Source organism: Pan paniscus, chromosome 2 (genome assembly GCF_029289425.2).
Source record: "Pan paniscus chromosome 2, NHGRI_mPanPan1-v2.0_pri, whole genome shotgun sequence".
Taxonomy (NCBI): Eukaryota; Metazoa; Chordata; class Mammalia; order Primates; family Hominidae; genus Pan; species Pan paniscus.
In genome coordinates, this window is record NC_085926.1 from 182,850,276 (window position 1) to 182,869,887 (window position 19,612).

The 19,612-nt window shown below is 37.8% G+C and overlaps 1 protein-coding gene across 1 annotated transcript in view; it reads left to right on the top strand.

The window, feature by feature from the left end:
- VPS8 (VPS8 subunit of CORVET complex) overlaps positions 1-19,612 on the top strand; it is a 262,424-nt gene that overhangs the window by 183,734 nt on the left and 59,078 nt on the right. The window contains exons 43-45 of the mRNA XM_063602631.1: positions 7,055-7,136; positions 7,500-7,582; positions 18,301-18,381. Of these exons, the coding sequence (XP_063458701.1) occupies positions 7,055-7,136; positions 7,500-7,582; positions 18,301-18,381 (246 nt within the window). The remainder of the gene's footprint in view (positions 1-7,054; positions 7,137-7,499; positions 7,583-18,300; positions 18,382-19,612) is intronic.

The following is a 19,612-nucleotide window of genomic DNA, read 5'->3' on the forward strand; positions in this document are numbered from 1 at the left end:
TTGATTGAGATGATCGTGTGGTTTCTGTTCTTCATTCTGTTGATGTGATGTATCACATTTATTTATTGACATGTTGAATCCTTACATTTCTAGGATAAGTCACATTTAATCATGGCGTATTACAGTCGACCCTTGAACAACACAAGGCATGGGGTGCCAACCCCCTTGCAGTTGAAAATTTGCATATACCTTTGTCCTCCTTCCTCATTCCCCCTCTTGTATTCATCCATATCTATTGTTCCCATCATTACGTCCATGTATACCCAACGTTTAGCTCCCATTGTAATTATGTGTATATGTTTATAATTATTATACATTTCCATTTTTATGATATGTATGATGCCATGCCAATAATGAAATTCCCATGGACTCATACTTGCTTCCTACTCTCCTCTTCACATACCTACTAATTTTAATTAATCACAGTGTTTTACCTAATTAAGGTTTATAACACATTTTTTCTGTGTCTATAATTTCCATAGTTGTTTAACTTTTATTTAGGTAGATCATACCAGTCTTTTTGTTACAATTTTTTTATTCCTAAATTTTTATTTTTATTCATCTTTTGATTGGCAGCCTGTATTTGGACTTTTGTTGTTGTTGTTTTTTCATTTAACTTGCTCTTTCTTCCCCCCAAATTTTATTTTAGAACCAGACAGTACGTGACTTTTTGTTGTGTCTCTGCCAGGTTTTGGTATCAGAATGATGCTGGCCTTTGTTACCTAGATATATTGCATGGTGTTGAGGTTTGGAGTATGAATGAATAATCTGTCTCCCAGGTGGTAAGCATAGTACCTGATAGGTAGTTTTTATTCAACTCTTATCCTCCTCCTTCTTATATTCCCTGGTGTCTATTGTTCTCATTTTTATGACCATATGCCCAATGATTAGCTCTCACTTATAAATGAGAACACGTGGTATTTGATTTTCAGTTTCTGCGTTAGTTTGCTTAGGATAATGGCCTCCAGCTCCATTTATGTTGCTGCAAAGGATATGATTTCATTCTTTTTATGGCTGCATAGTATTCCATGGTGTATATGTAACACATTTTCTTTATCCAGTCCACTGTTGATGGGCACTTTACTGCGTCCATGTCTTTGCTATTGTGATAGTGCTGCAGTCAACATACGGTACATGTATCTTTTTGATAGAATGATTTCTTTTCCTTTGGGTATATTCCAAATGGTGGGATTGCTGGGTCAAATGGTAGTTCAACTCTCAGTTCTTTTGAGAAATCTCCAAACTGCTTTCCACAGTAGTTGAACTAATTTACATTCCTACCAATAGTATATGTAAGTGTTCCCTTTCCTCCGCAGCGTTGTGAATGTCCGCTATTTTTTGACTTTTTAACAAAAGCCATTCTTACTGGTGTGAGATGGTATCTTATTGATTTGCATTTCTCTGATGATTAGTGATGCGTAGCATTTTTTTCATATGTTTATTGGCCACTTGCATGTCTTCTTTTAAGAAGTGTCTGTTAATGTCCTTTACCCACTTTGTAATGGAGTTATTTGTTTTTTGCTTGTTGATATAAGTTCCTTATAGATTCTAGATATTAGACATTTGTCAGATGCATAGTTTGTGAATATTTTCTCTCATTCTCTAGGTTGTGTGTTTACTCCATTGATAGTTTCTCTTGCTGTGCAGAAGCTCTTTAGTTTAATTAGGTCTCATTTTTAAGTTGTTGTTTTTGTTGCAGTTTCTTTTGAGGATTTAGCCATAAATTCTTTGCCAGGGCTGATATTGAGAATAATATTTCCTAGGTATTCTTCTAAGAGTTTTATACTCTGAGGTCTTACATTTAAGTCTAATCCATCTTAAGTTGATCTTTGTATATGGTGATACATAGTTCCCCAGTTTCATTCTTCTGCATATGGATACCCAGCTATCCTAGCACCCTTTCTTGAATAGGGAGTCTTTTTCTCATTGCTTATCTTTTTTTTTTTTGGTCAACTTTTTCAAAGCTCAGATGGTTGTGGGTGTGGGTCAGCTTTTGGATATGTTGCTGGATTTGGTTTGCTAGTATTTTGTTGAGGACCTTTGCATGTATGTTCATCAGAAATATCAGCCTGATGTTTTCTTTTTTTTTTTTTTTTATTGTGTCTCTGCCAGGTTTTGGTATCACAATGATGCTGGCCTCATAGAATAAGTCAGGGAGGAGTCTCTCCTCCGTAATTTTTTTGAAAGAGTTTCAGTAGAATTGGTGCCAGGTTTTTTTTATATGCCTGGTAGAATTTGGCTGTGAATCCATCTGGTCCTGGCCTTTTTCTCATTGGTAGGCTTTTTATTACTGCTTCAATTTCAGAACTTGTTATATTGATCTGTTCAGGGTTTCAGTTTCTTTCTGGTTCCATCTTGGAAGGTTGTATGTTTCCAGGAATTTATTCATTTCTTCTAGGTTTTCTAGTTTGTGTGCATAGAGGTGTTTATAATAGTCGCTGAGGGCTATTTTTTATATTTCTGGGGGTCAGTGTTAATGTCCCCTTGTCATTTCTGACTGCATTTATTTGGATCTTCTCTCCTTTTCCCTCCTTCCGTCATTCCTTCCATCCTTCTGTCTGTCCATCCGTCCTCCCTCCCTCCCTCCCTCCTTCTCTTCTTCCCTCTTTCCTTCCTTCTTTTTTTGTTTTTGAGGCAGGGTCTTGCTCTGTCACCCTGGCTGGAGAGCAGTGGTATGATCGACCTCCCAGGCTCAAGCAATCCTCCCACCTCAGTTTCCCAAATAGAGTAGCTGGGACTATAGGCACACACCACCACACCCTGCTAACTTTTGTGTTTTTGTAGAAACAGGGTCTCCCCAGGTTGCTCAGGCTTGTCTCGAACTCCTGGACTCAAGCAATCTCCCCACCTCAGCCTCCCAAAGCTGGGATTACAATTGTGAGCCATTGCACCTGGGCTCTCTTTTTCTTACTAGTTAGTGGTCTAGCAATCTTATTTATTCTTTCAAAGAATTATCTTTTGGTTTCATTAGTCTTTTATATGGTTTTTCTTGTCTCAATTGTATTCAGTTCAACTCTGATTTTGGTTGTTTCTTCTCTAGCTTTGGGGTTGGTTGGCTCTTGTTTTTCTAGTTCCTCTAAGTGTGATGTTAGATTGTTAATTTGAGATCTTTCTAACTTTTCAATGTGGGCATTTAGCACTATAAACTTACCTCTTAACACTGCTTTAGCTGTGTCCCGGAGATTCTGGTATGCTCTATCTTTGTTTTCATTGGTTTCAAAGAATTTCTTGATTTCTGCATTAATTTCATTGTTTTTACCCAAAAGTCATCCAGTAGGGTTGTTTAATTTTCATTTAATTGCATGGTTTTGAGAGATCTTCTTAGTACTGAGTTCTGTTTTTTTAATGTTGTGGTCTGGGAATGTGGTTGGTATGATTTTCGTTTTTTTTAATTTGTTGAGTATTGTTTTACAGCCAGTCATGTGGTTGATTTGCCAGGTGGAGATGGGAAGAATGCATATTCTGTTATTATTGGGTGGAATGTTCTGCAGATGTCACTTAGATCCATTTGGTCAGGTGTCACATTCAGGTCCTGAGTATCTTTGCTAGTTTTCTGCCTCGATAATCTGTCTGATACTATTAGTGGAGTATTGAAGTCTCCCACTATTATTGTGTGATTATCTAAGTCTCGTCATAGGTTTCTAAGAACTTGTATTATATATCTGGTGCTCCATTGTTGGGTGCATATGTATTAGGATACTTAAGTCTTCTTGTTGAATTGAGCCCTTTATCATTATTTAATACCTTTATTTGTCTTTTTTGTTCATTGTTGTTTTAAAGTCTCTTTTGTCTGAAATTAGAATAGCAACCCCTGATCTTTTTTGTTTTTTTGTTTGCTTGGTAGATTTTTCTCCATCCATTTTCTTTGAGTCTATGGGTATCATTGCATGTAAGGTGGATCTCTTGGAAGACAGCATACCATTGAGTCTTGCTTCTTTATCCAGCTTACCACTCTGTGCCTTTTAAGGGCAGCATTTAGCCTGTTTATGTTCAAGGATACTATTGTTATGTGCAGATTTGATCCTGTCATCATGTGTTTAGTTGGTTGTTGTGCAGACTTCATTGTAGTTGCTTTATGGGGTCAGTGGTCTATGTACTTAAGTGTGTTTTTTGTGGTGGCCAGTAATAGTCTTTTGTTTCCATGTTTCGCTTGAGGACCTCTTGTAAGACATGTCTGGTGGTAACGAATTTCCTTAGCATTCATTGTCTGAAAATGATTTAAGGCCGGGCACGGTGGCTCAAGCCTGTAATCCCAGCACTTTGGGAGGCCGAGGCGGGCAGATCACGAGGTCAGGAGATCGAGACCATCCTGGCTAACACGGTGAAGCCCCGTCTCTACTAAAAATACAAAAAAATTAGCCGGGCGTGGTGGCGGACGCCTGTAGTCCCAGCTACTTGGGAGGCTGAGGCAGGAGAATGGCGTGAACCCAGGAGGCGGAGCTTGCAGTGAGCCGAGATGGCGCCACTGAACTCCAGCCTGGGCGACAGAGCGAGACTTTGTCTCAAAGAAAAAAAAAAAATGATTTTATTTATCCTTTGCTTATGAGGTTTAGTTTGTTTGGATATGAAGTTTTGGGTTGGAATTTTTTTCTGTAAGAATGCTGAGTATAAGCCCCCAATCCCTTCTGGTTTGTGTGGTTTCTGCAGAAAAGTCCACTGTTTGCCCAATGGGGTTCCCTTTGGAGGTGACCTGCCCCTTCTTTCTAGCGGCCTTAAATATTTTTTTTTCATGTTGACCTTGGAGATCTGATGACCATGTGTCTCGGTAATGGTCATCTTGTATAATATCTCACAAGGGTTCTCTGCATTTCCTGAGTTTAAATGTCAGCTTCTCAAGGTCAAGAACCTAGCAAGGTTAGGGAAATTTTTGTGGACAGTATCCTCAAATATGTTTTCCAGGTTGCTTGTCCTCTCTCCCTCTCTTTCAGGAATGCCAAAGGTTTGGTGTCTTTACATAATCTCATATTTCCTGGAGGTTTTGTTCATTTTTTTTCTTTTTTTCTTTGTTTTTGCCTTTATTTTTTATTTGAAGAACTGGTCTTCATTTTTTATTTGAAGAACTGGTCTTCAACCTCTGAGATTCTTTCTTCAGCTTGATCTACTCTGCTGTTAATTCTCCCAATTGTATTATATGATTCTTGCAGTGAGTTTTTCAGCTCCAACAGATCAGTTTGGTTCTTTCTTAAAATGGCTATTTCATCTTTCAGCTCTTGTATCATTTTATTAGATTCCTAAGATTCATTGGATTTGGATTCAACTTTCTCCAGAATCTCAAAACATCTTCATTCCTATCCAGATTCTGAATTCTATATCTGTCATTTCAGCCATTTCAGCATGGTTAAGATCCATTGCTGGGGAACTAGTGGGGTTGTTTGCTGTTAAGAAGAAACTCTGGCTTTTTGAGTTTCCACAGTTCTTTCTCATCTGTATAAGCTGGTGTATCTTTAATATTTGAAGTTGCTGTACTTTGGATGGCATTTTTTGCTTTTGTATTCTTTGATGCCTTTGAAGGTTTGATTGTGGTATAATGTGGGGTCAGTCAACTGTCTTCATTTCCGGAAGATTTCAGGGGGCCAAGGCTCAGCTCAGCACTACTGGGCTGCTTGTTCTAACCCTGAGTGGCTGAGACCAGGCCTATGGCTTTGTGCTCTGGCCCCTCAAGCTTATGTACTTGCTGCATTGGAGGAGCTGAAATGTTTCTGGTCAGCTGGTAGCAATGCTCCAGTGGGGGCTGCCAGCTAAAGCACTTTGTTGAGGCAGTGGCTGTAGAGTCCATCCTTGTGTGTGTGTGCCAGCAGCAACAGCGGCATGACAGGTGCACATGCTTGTGCCAGCATGGACAGCAGTGGTGTGGGGTGTGCTGCACACCAGCAGGGGTGGGGTGGCAGCATCTTCATTGGGGCAGGGCAGCAGTGGGTTCTTTTTTTTTTTTTTTTTTTGAGACCGAGTCTTGCTCTTCTTGCCCAGGCTGCAGTGCAATGGCATGATCTCGGCTCACTGCAACCTCCGCCTCCCAGGTACAAGCGATTCTCCTGCCTCAGCCTCCTGAGTAGCTGGGATTACAGGCACCTGCCACCACGCCTGGCTAATTTTTTTGTATTTTTAGTAGAGACGGGGTTCACCATGTTGCCCAGGCTGGTCTTGAGTTCCTGACCTCAGGTGGTCTGCCCGCCTCGGCCTCCCAAAGTGCTGGGATTACAGGCGTGAGCCACCACGCCTGGCCATTCATTAATAAATATTTTTCCTAAGGTTTAGGAAGAACACAGAATTTAGAGTCAGGTAATTGACTGGCTGTGTGATCTTTGAAAAATTACTTAACTTCAGTGAGCCTCAATTTCACATCTCTAGTGAAGATAATACCTACTGTATTAGGTTATTATGAGATTGAAATGCAAAAATGTAAATGTAAAGCATTTAATAGTGATTAACATAATATAAATAAATGATAGTTTTTTTTTAATCTCTTGACATGGTTGATCATGTTAACTGATACAGTTTTAACTTCTATTTCCTGGTCCGTGATGACTTAGGAAATATAAGATAATGCTTGATGTGGAAAAAACTTTGGATAACCTTTACTCATTTTTCTTGCTTGACATAGCTAAAGGAAATTGGGTGGGGGACAGCTAGTGGGGGTGCGTATTTCTTTATGCAGCAATAGTGTTATTTTAAACTTTGTCAGTGATAAATTTTTAATAGAGTAGATAAGATTCTAGCAGGAAGCTCTTTCCTGGCTTCTTTGAACCTGCCCTCCCCTGAGACACGTAAGATTGCAGTTCCGAGGCCTAGACTTACTTAACGGTGGCCTCCTTATGTTTCCCAGGGCTTCATGATAAAGATGCCTGTTCTAGCTGTGGTTTCTGCTTTGTATTGTCTTTTTTTTTTTTTTTGCCCCAAATATTTCCATTTTAATTTTTTCTAATTTTTACCAACAAATGTATGTGAGAAGTACGTTTCAACCTGTAAAACATTATGCTGATGTTAGTTATTCTTTTGTTTTTCATTGTTTTCTTTGACCACTTTTCTTTTTCTTTGATTTTCTCTGACATTATAGGCACTTTGGTTTCCGTTATTGGAGGCAATGATGGCCCCTCAGAAGCTGTCCAGTTCAGCCATTCCTCATCTACACTCTGAAGGTAAGTTCTTCAGAATTCAAGTGACTGAGTCCACCTGTATCATCAGTCCAATATTTGTCTGCAGAAACTATCAGTATAATATCTTTTTCCAATAGCATATTCTTATGATTTTTCCTTAATGAAACCATATAGTATGGTTGATCTCATCTTTCATGTTTCTTTCTGTTGTTCCACTCATATAATTTATCTTAAATAATTGTAGTCTTTGTAACTTGTCAACAGTTAATTTTAAAATATCAAAGAGGCCTTGGTTAGCTAAGTTTCTAACAAGCTATATAAATGCACTGTTTTCCACAGACTTACAGGAAAAACTGAAAACTCTTATTTTAAACTAACCTTAATGTTAATATTTTGTTATAACAGCTCTGAAGTCTTTGACCATGCAAGTTTTAAATAGCATGGCAGCATTTATTGCTCTTCCATCAATTTTGCAAAGAATCTTACAGGTGAGTTAAAAGGGGTGAATATTAAATATTGATTTCAACTAACATTTTAGTTATATATAAATAACAGTGAATTGGGCTAATATTTAAATGGATCTCAAGCATAATGCGGCTAATTTTTGGCAATAGCTAAATATCTAAATATCTAACTTCCAACCCTCATTCTTGAATCTTTTCTGTCAGTTTATTGGTGTGACTTTGCCTGACATAAGCTTGTGACCTTCAGTTAGGGCGTGCAGCCTTCAGATATTCCCTGTTGCCTTGGGATTCAGATATACAAGTTTCCTATTGGTTTGCTAACTGGGAGGGAGTTATCAGCTGATTATAATTTTTAGATTCCAAAAAGATAATCTAAAAATTAATACAGGAATTTCCTAAGCATTGGTTGTTATTTAGGCTTTCTAACTCATCCTAAAATTATTTTTATCTTGAATACTCATCCTTGACTCTAAATTCTAGCTGGCTTTGTGTCCAAAGCTTTTGTAGGAAGCATCATTTTGGTTTGCTTCTTTCAACAAAAAAGCCTGAACCTTCTCGGCTTCATCAAAAGAGAACACTCAAAATACTCCAAGATATATTTTTAGAAAAAAACCTGTGAGCATTCTTGGGGAAACAACAGGAATTATACTTAGAATCCATTTTGTCTATCCTCACTTTATTCAGTATAGGCATACATGTGCATGCACCCCGCCCCCACCACACACACATACAAAGCAAACCGTAATATGATGCCATTAGTCTTTATAATTTTCAAATGATTTTTATTCAGTGAAGAATGTTCCTATCAGCTCTTTTAAGGCTCACCAAGCTTGGCCGGGCGCGGTGGCTCACGCCTGTAATCCCAGCACTTCGGGAAGCTGAGGCAGGCGGATCACGAGGTCCGGAGATTGAGACCATCCTGGATAACACGGTGAAACCCCGTCTCTACTAAAAATACAAAAAAATAGCCGGGCGTGGTGGCAGGCGCCTGTAGTCCCAGCTACTTGGGAGGCTGAGGCAGGAGAATGGCGTGAACCCGGGAGGCAGAGTTTGCAGTGAGCCGAGATCGAGCCACTGCACTCCGGCCTGGGCGACAGAGCGAGACTCCGTCTCAAAAAAAAAAAAAGACTTACCAATCTCTACTTCCCATCTGATATTAAGCTTCTGGGGCTTTTCTGATAAAGATGACTACATCCTGTAGTCTTTGTCATTACGTGGTATACTATCATTTAGAATACTTTTTTTTTTTTTTTTTTGAGACAACCTTGTTGCCCAGGCTGGAGTGCAATGGTGTGATCTTGGCTCACCGCAACCTCCGCCTCCCGGGTTCAAGCGATTCTCTTGCCTCAACCTCCCGAGTAGCTGGGATTAGAGGCATGTGCCACCACGCCCAGCTAATTTTGTATTTTTAGTAGAGACCGGGTTTCTCCATGTTGGTCAGGCTGGTCTCAAACTCCTGACCTCAGGTGATCCGCCCGCCTCGGCTTCCCAAAGTGCTCGGGTTACAGGCATGAGCCACGGTGCCCGGCCAGAACACATTTTTACATGTATTATTTCATTTGATCTTAGCAATTATCATGTGTTGAATAATTCTTTGATATAGACTGCTTCACATATCCATTTTAAAGCTCATTACTTATGAGGTTTCTAATCATGTATAAAGTAATATCTCCATAAGGGCAGGAATACTTTTCCAAGTAAGTTTTAAGAAATGAAATCATAAAGCCAAATGGGTTCTCTCTGTGTTATACATTTTGCTTTATATTGAGCTTTAACCACACATTATGATATGTAAATTATAACAAAAACATGTTTTTCTCTTGGCAAAAACATGATTTTTAAAATTTTTTATACTTCAAGACTTTGGAATCTAGAAGTCTCTTGATATTTGAAAATCTTCACTTTATTTTGAGTTATACTGGCATTCATTATAATTTTTTCTTATCATTTTCTATTTTCAATGGTTGTTAACTCCCACTAATCAGGAAGGTATGCTATTTCTTAAATTCCTCATTTGCATGTTTGTGATTGCTGTAATTATGCTACCTTATATTTGTACAGAGATTTTTATTTTTCAAGGTGCTTTCACAGATATCATTTCATTTGAAGCCCACAACAATCCCTTGAGGTAGGCAGGGCTACTATAAACATTTCTGCTGAAAAAAGAAGAAACTGAAGTATAGAGAAGTTGAGTTCTTAGCCTATCATTAGCAGCAAAACCTGGACCACCCCTTAAGTCTCTCACTTCCTAATTCATGTTCTTTTTTATTATGTCATGTGAGCTTTTTTTTATTTGTTTATGTCCCTGGTCTTTTGAGTTCATTATTAATTAAATATATTAATTGTATGTTATGCTGTTTAGATGAAAGGCATAGTTCTGAACCCATAAGAGCTCTTATTTAAGAGACAAATATGCTGATACAACTATTCATAGGGCTCTATTCAAGTAATAGTGGCCACCTTTAGGATTATCTGCTCTGAATCCCTATAGGATAATTGCCATGCCTACATTTCTATACTTAATCTGCGTAAGAGCAGGAGGAGCTGTGGGAAAGTGTGACCCTGCCTCCTGGGTCCAGCTGATTGACTCGGGGTGAGCAAATGGCCTAAACAAGGCCAATCAGTGTGCTTTCCAGGACATTTTGGAACTGAACTTGGAAAAGACCTATAAGTCTCTCGTTAGGTCTCTGGATTACATCAGGTACAAATTTCAGGAGCGGACAGTTCCTGTTTTTCCATTATATGGACTGGAAGAGTGAAAAAGCATAATCTGTAGAGAGAAGGAGACGAATGTAGTAGACACTAAGAAGAGACACACAAATGGATACAATGCATAAAAAGGATTCAAGACATAGAGACCAGGAGAGGAGACGATGTGGGGAGAAAAAGCTGATGCACATGAGTCTCTCATTGTGACTCTTAAGCCTTACCAGCATTCCTCTTCTTGGATCTGTGAAATACCCTAACATCTTTACAATAATTAACTTTTTTGAGTAAGTTAGATTGAGTGGTATTTATGACTATATATGACCAAAGGAGTACCAATAAAAGTATATACCTGAAACAGAGTAGGAAATTTGGAAAGATTTCCTGGAAGAGGAGATGTCTGAGCTGATTCTTAAAAGAGTCTAAGGAAATCAAGGAAAGAAAGGAGGTAGGATTATTCTATATACACAAAGACTTTGAGGTGAAAGCATGGTACATTTGGAAAGTTACAAGTTTTTTAAGTGTGCTCAGAACATAGGATAAGAATAAAGAAAAATTACAGAGCTGAAATTTGAGAGATAGGCAGGGACTGTGTCTTTAATTGCTTTGTAATTCATGATAAGGAGTTTGGATTTTATTCTAAAATCAGTTGTCATCAAGATTTTTAGCAGAGGAATGACTCAGACACAAGGGGAGGGGAGTAAAACACAGGGCTGAAAATGAGGATTTGGGGAAAGTCTGCTGATGGGATTCCCTGTGCTCCTCTTCCCCCTTCCAGCAGCCATCAGACGCACTCACTTCTCACGAAGGAGACAGAGGTTCATTTTCTTGAGACACTGAATGATCTCAGAGGAATAAACCCTGAACAGATTGGATGCTTCAGGTTTTCCTCAAGAAAAAGGCTGGCTAGCTGTCCTGTCACTCTCCATGGAGCTGCATCAGTCAGCAAGCCTCAGTTACACAAACAGGCCTTTCATTGAGGTTTAGTATTTCTATTATTAATTACTAGAGCAGTATTAGATTTACAGAGAAATTAAACAGAAAATACAGAGAATTCCCTTTTACCCCTTCTCCCTCCCACACTCAGTTTTGCCTACGGTTAACATTTTTGTATTAGTGTGGTATATTTGTTACAATTGGTAAATTAATATTGATACATTATAATTATTAACTAAAGTCCATAGTTTACATTAGGAATCACCCTTTGTGTTGTACAGTTGTATGGGTTTTGACAAATGCATAATGTCCTATATCCACCATTACCATATCACACTGCTCTAAAAGGCCCCTGTGCTCCACCTATTCATCCTCCTCCCTATGCTAATCCCCTGGTAACCACTAATTTTTTTTCTTTTATTTGAGACAGAGTCTCACTCTGCCACCCAGGCTGGAGTACATTGGCGTGATCTCTGCTCACTGCAACCTCCACCTCCCAGGTTCAAGAGATTCTCATGCCTCAGCCTCCCAAATGGCTGGGATTACAGACATACACCACCGTGCCCAGCTAATTTTTGTATTTTTAATAGAGATGGGGTCTTGCCATGTTGACCAGGCTGGTCTTGACCTCCTGGCCTCAAGTGATCTGCCCACCTCTGCCTCCCAAAGTGCTGAGATTACAGGTGCGAGTCACCGTGCCCGCACTGATTTTTTTTTTAACTGTCCCTATAGTTTTACCTCTTCCAGAATGTCATATAGTTGGAATCATAGAGTGCGTAGTCTTTTCATATTGGCTTTTTTCACTTAGCAATATGCACTTAAAGTTCTTCCATTTCTTTTGGGGGCTTGATAGTTCATTTCTTTTTATCTCGTATATTCCATTGTATGGATGTTCCACAGTTTTGTCTATCCACATACCTATCAAAGAACATCTTGGTTGCCTTCCAGTTCTGAAAATTTTCAGTAAAACAGCTATGAACATTCATATGCAGGCTTTTTGTGTGGACTTAAGTTTTAGACTCATTTGGGTAAATACCTAGGAATGTGATTGCTGGATTATATAAGACTATGCTTACTTTTGTAAGAAACTGCCAAACTCTCCTCCAAAATGTCTATACCATTTTACATTTCCGCCAGCACTGAATGAAAGTTCCTGTTGCTCCATAACTTAGCAGCATGTGGTATTGTCAGTGTTTTGGATTTTAGACATTCTAGTAGACGTGTAGTAGTCTCATCATTGTTTTAATTTGTAGTTCTCTTACAACATGTGATATTGAGCTTTTACGTGCTTTTTGAAGTGTTTGTTTTCTTGTTGTTGGGTTTTAAGGATTCTTTGTATATTTTGGATAAGGTTCTTTATCACATGCGTGTTTTTGCAAATATTTTCTCCCACTCTGTGGCTGGTCTTTTCATTCTCTTAACAGTGTGTTTCACACGGCAGAAGTGTTTGCTTTTAATGAAGTCTAGTTTATTGACTTTTTCTTCCATGGAATATGCTTTTGATGTTGTATGTAAAAACTCATCACCAAACTCAAGGTTACCCAGATTTTTCTCCTTTGTTTTTTCCTAAAAGTTTTGTATTTTGCATTTTACATTTAGAGCTATGATCCATTTTGTGTTAATTTTGGGGGAAAATATATGGTCAGTGTTGATTCATTTTTCTGCATGTGAATATACACAGTTGGAACTAGTTCCAACACTACTTGTTGAAAGGACTGTCCCTTTCTCCATTGAATTGCCTTTGCTTAGTTTACCATATTCATATGGGTCTATTTCTGGGTTTTCTGTTCTTTTACAATGATCTATTTTCTATTCCTTCACCAATACCAACACTGTCTTGATTAGTTTTATAATAGGTCTTAAAGTCAGGGAGTGACAATCATCCAACTTTGCTCTTCTTCATTATTGTGTTGGCCATTCCTTGTCTTTTGCCTCTCTGCTTTAAACTTCAGAAACGGTTTGTTGATATCTACAAAGTAACTTGCTGGAATTTTGATTAGGAATACATTGAACTTATAGATCAAATGAAGAACTAACATTATAACAATATCAAATCTTTCTGTTCATGAACATGAAATATTTCTCCATGTATTTAGATCTTCTTTGCTTTCCCTCATTAGAGTGTTACAGTTTTCTTCATACAAACTGTGTATATTTTATTAGACATATCTAAATATTTCTCTTAGGTACTAATGTGAATAGTATCTTTTTAATTTTAAATTCTAACTATTGGTTGCTGGCATATTGGAAACCAATTGACTTTGTATAATAACCTTGTATCCTGTAACTTTGCTATAATCACTTAATTGTTTCAGGGTTTTTTAGACAATCATGTCATCTGCAAACAAAGACAGTTTTATTTCTTCCTTCCCAATCTGTATATCTTTTGTTTCCTTTTCTTGTCTTATTGCTGTAACTAGAACTTCCAGTACAGTGTTGAATAGGAGTGGTGAGAGGGGTTATCTTTGCCTTATTTTCTGTCTTAGAAGAAAGGCAGTTTCTCACCATTAAGTATGATGTTAGCTGCAAGGTTCTTATAGATACTGTTTATCAAGTTTAGGAAGTGTCCCTTCCTTCCTTGTTTGCTCACAGTTTGTCTATCATGAGTGGGCGTTGGATTTTATCAAGTGCATTTTCTGCATCTGCTAATATGATCATATGATTTTTCTTATTTAGCCTGTTGATGTGGTGGATTACAGTAACTGATTTTTCTTGTCTTTTTTTTTTCCTTTTTTGTGGAGAATGGGGTCTCACCGTGTTGCCCAAGCGGGTCTCACCCTGGGCTCAAGCCATCCTCCCGCCTCTGCCTCCCTAAGTGCTGGGATTACAGGCATGAACCACCACACCCAGCCCATTAATTGATTTTTAAATGTTGAACCAGCCTTGCATACCTGGGATAAATCCCACTTGGTTGTTATGTATAATTCTTTTTATACATTACTGGATTCAATTTGCTAATATTTTGTTGAGGATTTTTGCATCTCTGTTCATATAGTTTCCTTTCTTGTAATATCTGTGTCTGGTTTTGGTATTAGGATGATGCTGGCCTCAGAGAATGAGTTAAGAAGTGTTCCCTCGGCCGGGATGTGGTGGCTCACGCCTATAATCCCAGCACTTTGGGAGGCCAAGGCGGGCAGATCACGAGGTCAGGAGATCGAGACCATCCTGGCTAACACGGTGAAAACCTGTCTCTACTAAAAATACAAAAAAAGTAGCCAGGCGTGGTGGCAGGCACCTGTAGTCCCAGCTACTCGGGAGGCTGAGGCAGGAGAATGGTGTGAACCTGGGAGGCAGAGCTTGCAGTGAGCCGAGACCACGCCACTGCACTCCAGCCTGGGCGACAGAGCAAGACTGTCTACAAAAAAAAGAAAAAAGAAAAGTTTTCCCTCTGCTTCTGTTTTCTGGAATAGATTGTAGACAGTTTGTATAGTTTCTTCCTTAACTGTGTGGTAGAATTCCTCATTATTTTCCTCAGCAGTTCCAGTATTTAATCCACGTTAAATCCTCTCTACTCTATTTCCTAGAATATTTTAGGAGTTAAGTTTTTTCTCCCTTGCCTTTCCACCCTCACTGCAGGCCTAATCACACCTGTAAATATAAACTCTTTTTGAGCCCTACCTTCATATTAGCTTAACCCCGAGGCTGTGAGTTTTGTAAAAGCAGAGATCGTGTCTCCCTTGTTCACTATGTTACCTACAACACCCAGTGCAGTGCCTGAAACATAGTATATGCCCATTAAATATTAGTTGACTCCCTCACCTAATGTCCTTCTATAGTTCTCACCAGTTTACAAATCACTTTAGTGTTCATTATCTTCTCTGATCTCTAACTGTGCAAATTGAGCTGGGGATGTAGCAGTACCTCATGTATCTCATGAGAAAAGTGCCACTCAGAAAGATCAAATAATTTGTCTTAGTTTATTCAGTTTTGAAATGGGAACCTCTAGAATTAATCCAGGTCTGCTAACTTCAAGTTTTAGGGCTTTTCTTCTGTATCTAACACTAATCAAGGCGTTTCTCATACCCACCTCACTGTATCAGATCCCCACTGAAAAAAGTAGGGAGCAGCAGTTACTTAGATGCACAATTGCTCAGATACAACTGAAAAAATTAGTTTTTCCAAAAGAAGTGGTCACATGATAAGAGGTTCTCACAGATCTTCTTGATCGTCACGTGTTTATTCAGACTGATGCCTGGGACCCAAATTACACCGTTTTTTTTTTTTTTCCATGAATATTAGGTGATAAAAGAACATTTTAAAGGACCATATTTTCGTTATATACATTCTATCTTTGCTCTATGGCTGAAGTAACTTTTAGCTTCTGAGAAGCTGTTTATTACTTTCTCACTGAGGAAAGGCAAACAAATTATTTATAGACTCTCCTGTGCAGGGCATCATTCATATTTTAAAGCAGTGCTCAATTAATAAAGATTTTTATTTTAAACACCCGCATGCATGATACAATAGGTACCAGAAAGCAATAGGAAAAAAACATGGTCATCACATCTTTTCTAGTGTGTGTCTTAAAAACCAAATTTACCTGGGTACCCAAGTATGCTCTTCCTTCATAGTTTGCAAACAAACAACTGAAGAGAAACCTCAGCATTTATTCATTGCTGAAGAATCTAGCTGACATCTTTGGAAAATAATTTGAAGAGCTAGTGGGTTGGAGCATGCTGTGCTAGAAGCTTTGAGCTCCCTTTTGCATTCTATAATTTATATGTTGTCCCAGCATGAGGTCATTTTCTTGATTTTGCTTTTAAATTATGTATATTACAGTGAGATGTACTGATACAAATATAAAAATGACCTATAGAGATTTCCTTTTCCCAGAATTTAACCTTTTAAGACCTCTTTGTTCTCCAAACCACCCTTGTCGAAAACACATGCCAGAGCTCTGTTGTCTTATTGGATCCACATATTATAGTAAATATTATAATAGATTTTTCTAATAAGATATTGTACCATCTGTTGATATTTGACAAACGTATACTTATTAAGAACTTGGCCAAAAGTATAATTAAGCATTAACAAGGGTCTATTTTTATGCAAAGAAAATAAAAAGAAAAAAATGTGCAGTGGGTATATGGCTTTGAGTTGTTTTTCTCTGAAGGACTAGTCTGAAATATCTGTATCTTGCCTTTTGGAAATGATTTCCACATATTTGACAGATATCTTTAGCTTAGTGATATGATCTCTAGCTGTGAAGTAGAAATTTTTCCTGTTAAGCTTAAGTGATGTGTTCAAGTCCAAACTTGTTAATTTGATAATTACTACACAAATACATAGTTATTTTGTGCCTTGGATTTCTTCAGCATAACCCTAGCAGTTGAAGAGTCCAGAGAAACCTCTGGCAGACAGTCTCATGCTGCTCTAGACAGACTCAAAGCACTGAAAACCAATCTTAGTTAGAAACTGCACAACCTATTCTGCAAGAGCCATCACTAGAACCCAGAAGAGAAAAGCAAATCCTGAGACAATTCTTATACAGGTTTTTCCTGCTTCCATAGCCTTTTTTCCTTCTGAACTCACAGTAACTCTTAACAGTACCAAGAGTTTAATAACCCTTACTCCCTAAGAAATAGCCAGACATGTTTCTCGTGTTTTCCAGCAATCATTAGTTTATCATTTACTTACCTATGTTAGAAACCCATATTTTCAAGCAAAAAGTAATTTATTACTTAATTTATTAGGTTTTGTATCCAAACTTGGGAGACCAGTATAGTGTGTTTATTAAAAGCGTGATTTCTGAAGTACCTAGATTCAAATCCCATCTTATCTGCTTGATAGTTTTGTGACTTAGAGAAGTTTTTGTAACCTCTCTAAGCCTCAGTTTCTTTACTCATAAAACCTGTTGAAGGAATTTAGTAATATGTTAAACATAAACTCCTTAGTACTGTACTTGGCATATGCTACTCACTTAAAGTAGCAGCTACTTTTATCATAACTGTGTAGTTGGATTCTCCTATTTGGCATGGAAAAGAGTCATTTATGTCATATATAACTTGATATTAGAGAAAAGTAATAGACTTGACTCATTTATTCACAGTTTTAAAATTATAATTATTAGTCTAGCCAAAGGTCAGTGAAGTGAGCACATACATATGCTGATGGGGATAAAAATCCTAAAATAGTTAGAGCAATTTGGCAATATATATTGATAGCCATGAAAATGCCCTTTAAGTCTATAGTTTTCTGTCTAGAAATCTCTAAAGAAAGAATCAGAGATTCCAATTGAGATTTGCAGCCACTAGCATTTGATAATAGTGGCTGGAGTTTGGGAAAGGGGAAAAGTGAAGTGTTCAAAGCAGAAAATGAATAAAACATGATGTTTTCACATGATTTATATTCTGTACCTATTAAGAAATACTTGTAATGTGTCACAAGAGTAGAGAAAAAAAAAGAAATATTTGCTGGTATGGAAAAGTGCTCACAATATACCATTGAATTAAAAAAAGATATAAAAATATTTTGTAAAATACTCAAATTTTATACACTAAAAAATATATCCCTCTTTCTCTTCCTCTTCTCACCTCTCCCAGAAACAAGACTAGAGAAATATACATCAAAATATCAACAGTGTTTATCTCTGGTTGGATTTCAGTTTTTGGTGTGGTTTTTTGTTTTTTGTTTTGTTTTTTGTTTTTTTGGGTTTGTTTGTCTCCAAAACTGATGCAGTTGAGTTGGTTAGGGGCAGGAGGTGGCTAAATGGGATCACAGGAGGAGTTGTTGGACAGATTCTGGGTATTCCTGAGTACACGGATTTTAATGTAACATATATATGAGCTCAAAGAGGGAGAGTTGCTGTTTTATATGAAGGAGAGGAAGCTTCTTGCAGAAACAAAATAAAAGTAAAGTTTAATTAGACTTGTAAGGATTGTTAAGAAAGGGGCTTGGATAATTTAAATTTTGTTTTTCAAAAATATTTGAGATGGTCAGAGGAAGACTATGGTACATTTCCAGTGGAAAGTTCATGGAAGAATAAATATTTTGTGACTGTAGAAAAATACTTAAAAGCATTTGGCTTTTTCAGATAACTTACATTTTAAAGTAATTTTAAAATACAGAATTGTAACAGAATTATAATTTTTTCCGATTAGGATCCAGTTTATGGAAAAGGAAAACTTGGAGAAATCCAGGGACTTATCTTGGGAATGTTAGATACCTTTAACTATGAACAAGTAAGTAAGCTACTTGTTACATCTAAGTCTGTCCTAAGGTAGAAAAATGCTATTTTTTTTTCTTTTGTAACTATACTTAAAAAAAAATTACCATCTATTTACTGGCAGTTAGGTAGACTGAGGTGTATGTGTGTGTATTTCTTTTAGTTTTTCTCTCGCCAGGCATGGTAACTCATACCTGTAACGCCAGCACTTTGGAAGACTGAGACAGGAGGATTGCCAGAGGCCAGGAGTTCGAGACCAGTCCAGGCAACATAGCAAGACTCTGTCTCTACAAAAAATAAAAAAAAATTAGCTGGGCATGGTGGCATGTGCCTATAATTGTAACTCCTCAGGACAATCAATTGAGCCCAGGAGTTGGAGGCTGCAGTGAGCTATGATTGTGCCACTGCACTCTCCAGGTGACAGAGCAAGACCCTATCTCTGAAAAAAAAAAAAAATTCTCTTGACCTTAATTTGTGTACACACACACACATTTCAGAATGTAGAAATGCATCTAATTCAAATTTAGTTTATTTTAATTCATTGGCAATGAAACAAATATCTTTTTTCAAAATGAAAGTGTGAGAAACTTTCTGGAAAAATAATTTAATACAAAGCTATACCACATGAAAAGGAAGGATCAACATGAATATAGAAAATTGTAAAATAAAATTAAATGAGTATTATTTTAAACATTCTGAAACAGATAGTTGTCACTAACCATTGTATTAGTCTGTTTTTATGCTGCTGATAAAGACATACCCAAGACTGGGCAGTTTACAAAAGAAAGAGGTTTATTGGACTTACAGTTCCATGTGGCTGGGGAGGCCTCACAATCATGGCGGAAGGTGAAAGGCATGTCTCACATGGCAGCAGATAAGAGAAGAGAGCTTGTGCAGGGAAACTCCCCCTTATAATACCATCTGCTCTTGTGAAACTTATTCACTATCACGAGAACAACACAGGAAATACCTGCCCCCATGATTCAGTTACCTCCCACTGGGTCCCTCCCACCACACGTGGTAATTCAAGATGAGATTTGGGTGGGGACACAGCCAAACTATATCACCATAAATGGTCATTAGTCTTCCCTTAACTCAAAATTGTCTTTAGCTGTAAGTCTCATTAAGAGCCAGCTTGGTGTACGGGCTTTTTTCTTAGCGTACTGCAGAGTGACCCATGAAGCCACCTAGGAAAAGTACCATTTAGGTCTGTTGGAGACAATGTCTGCTTTTTTTTAAGAATCCAA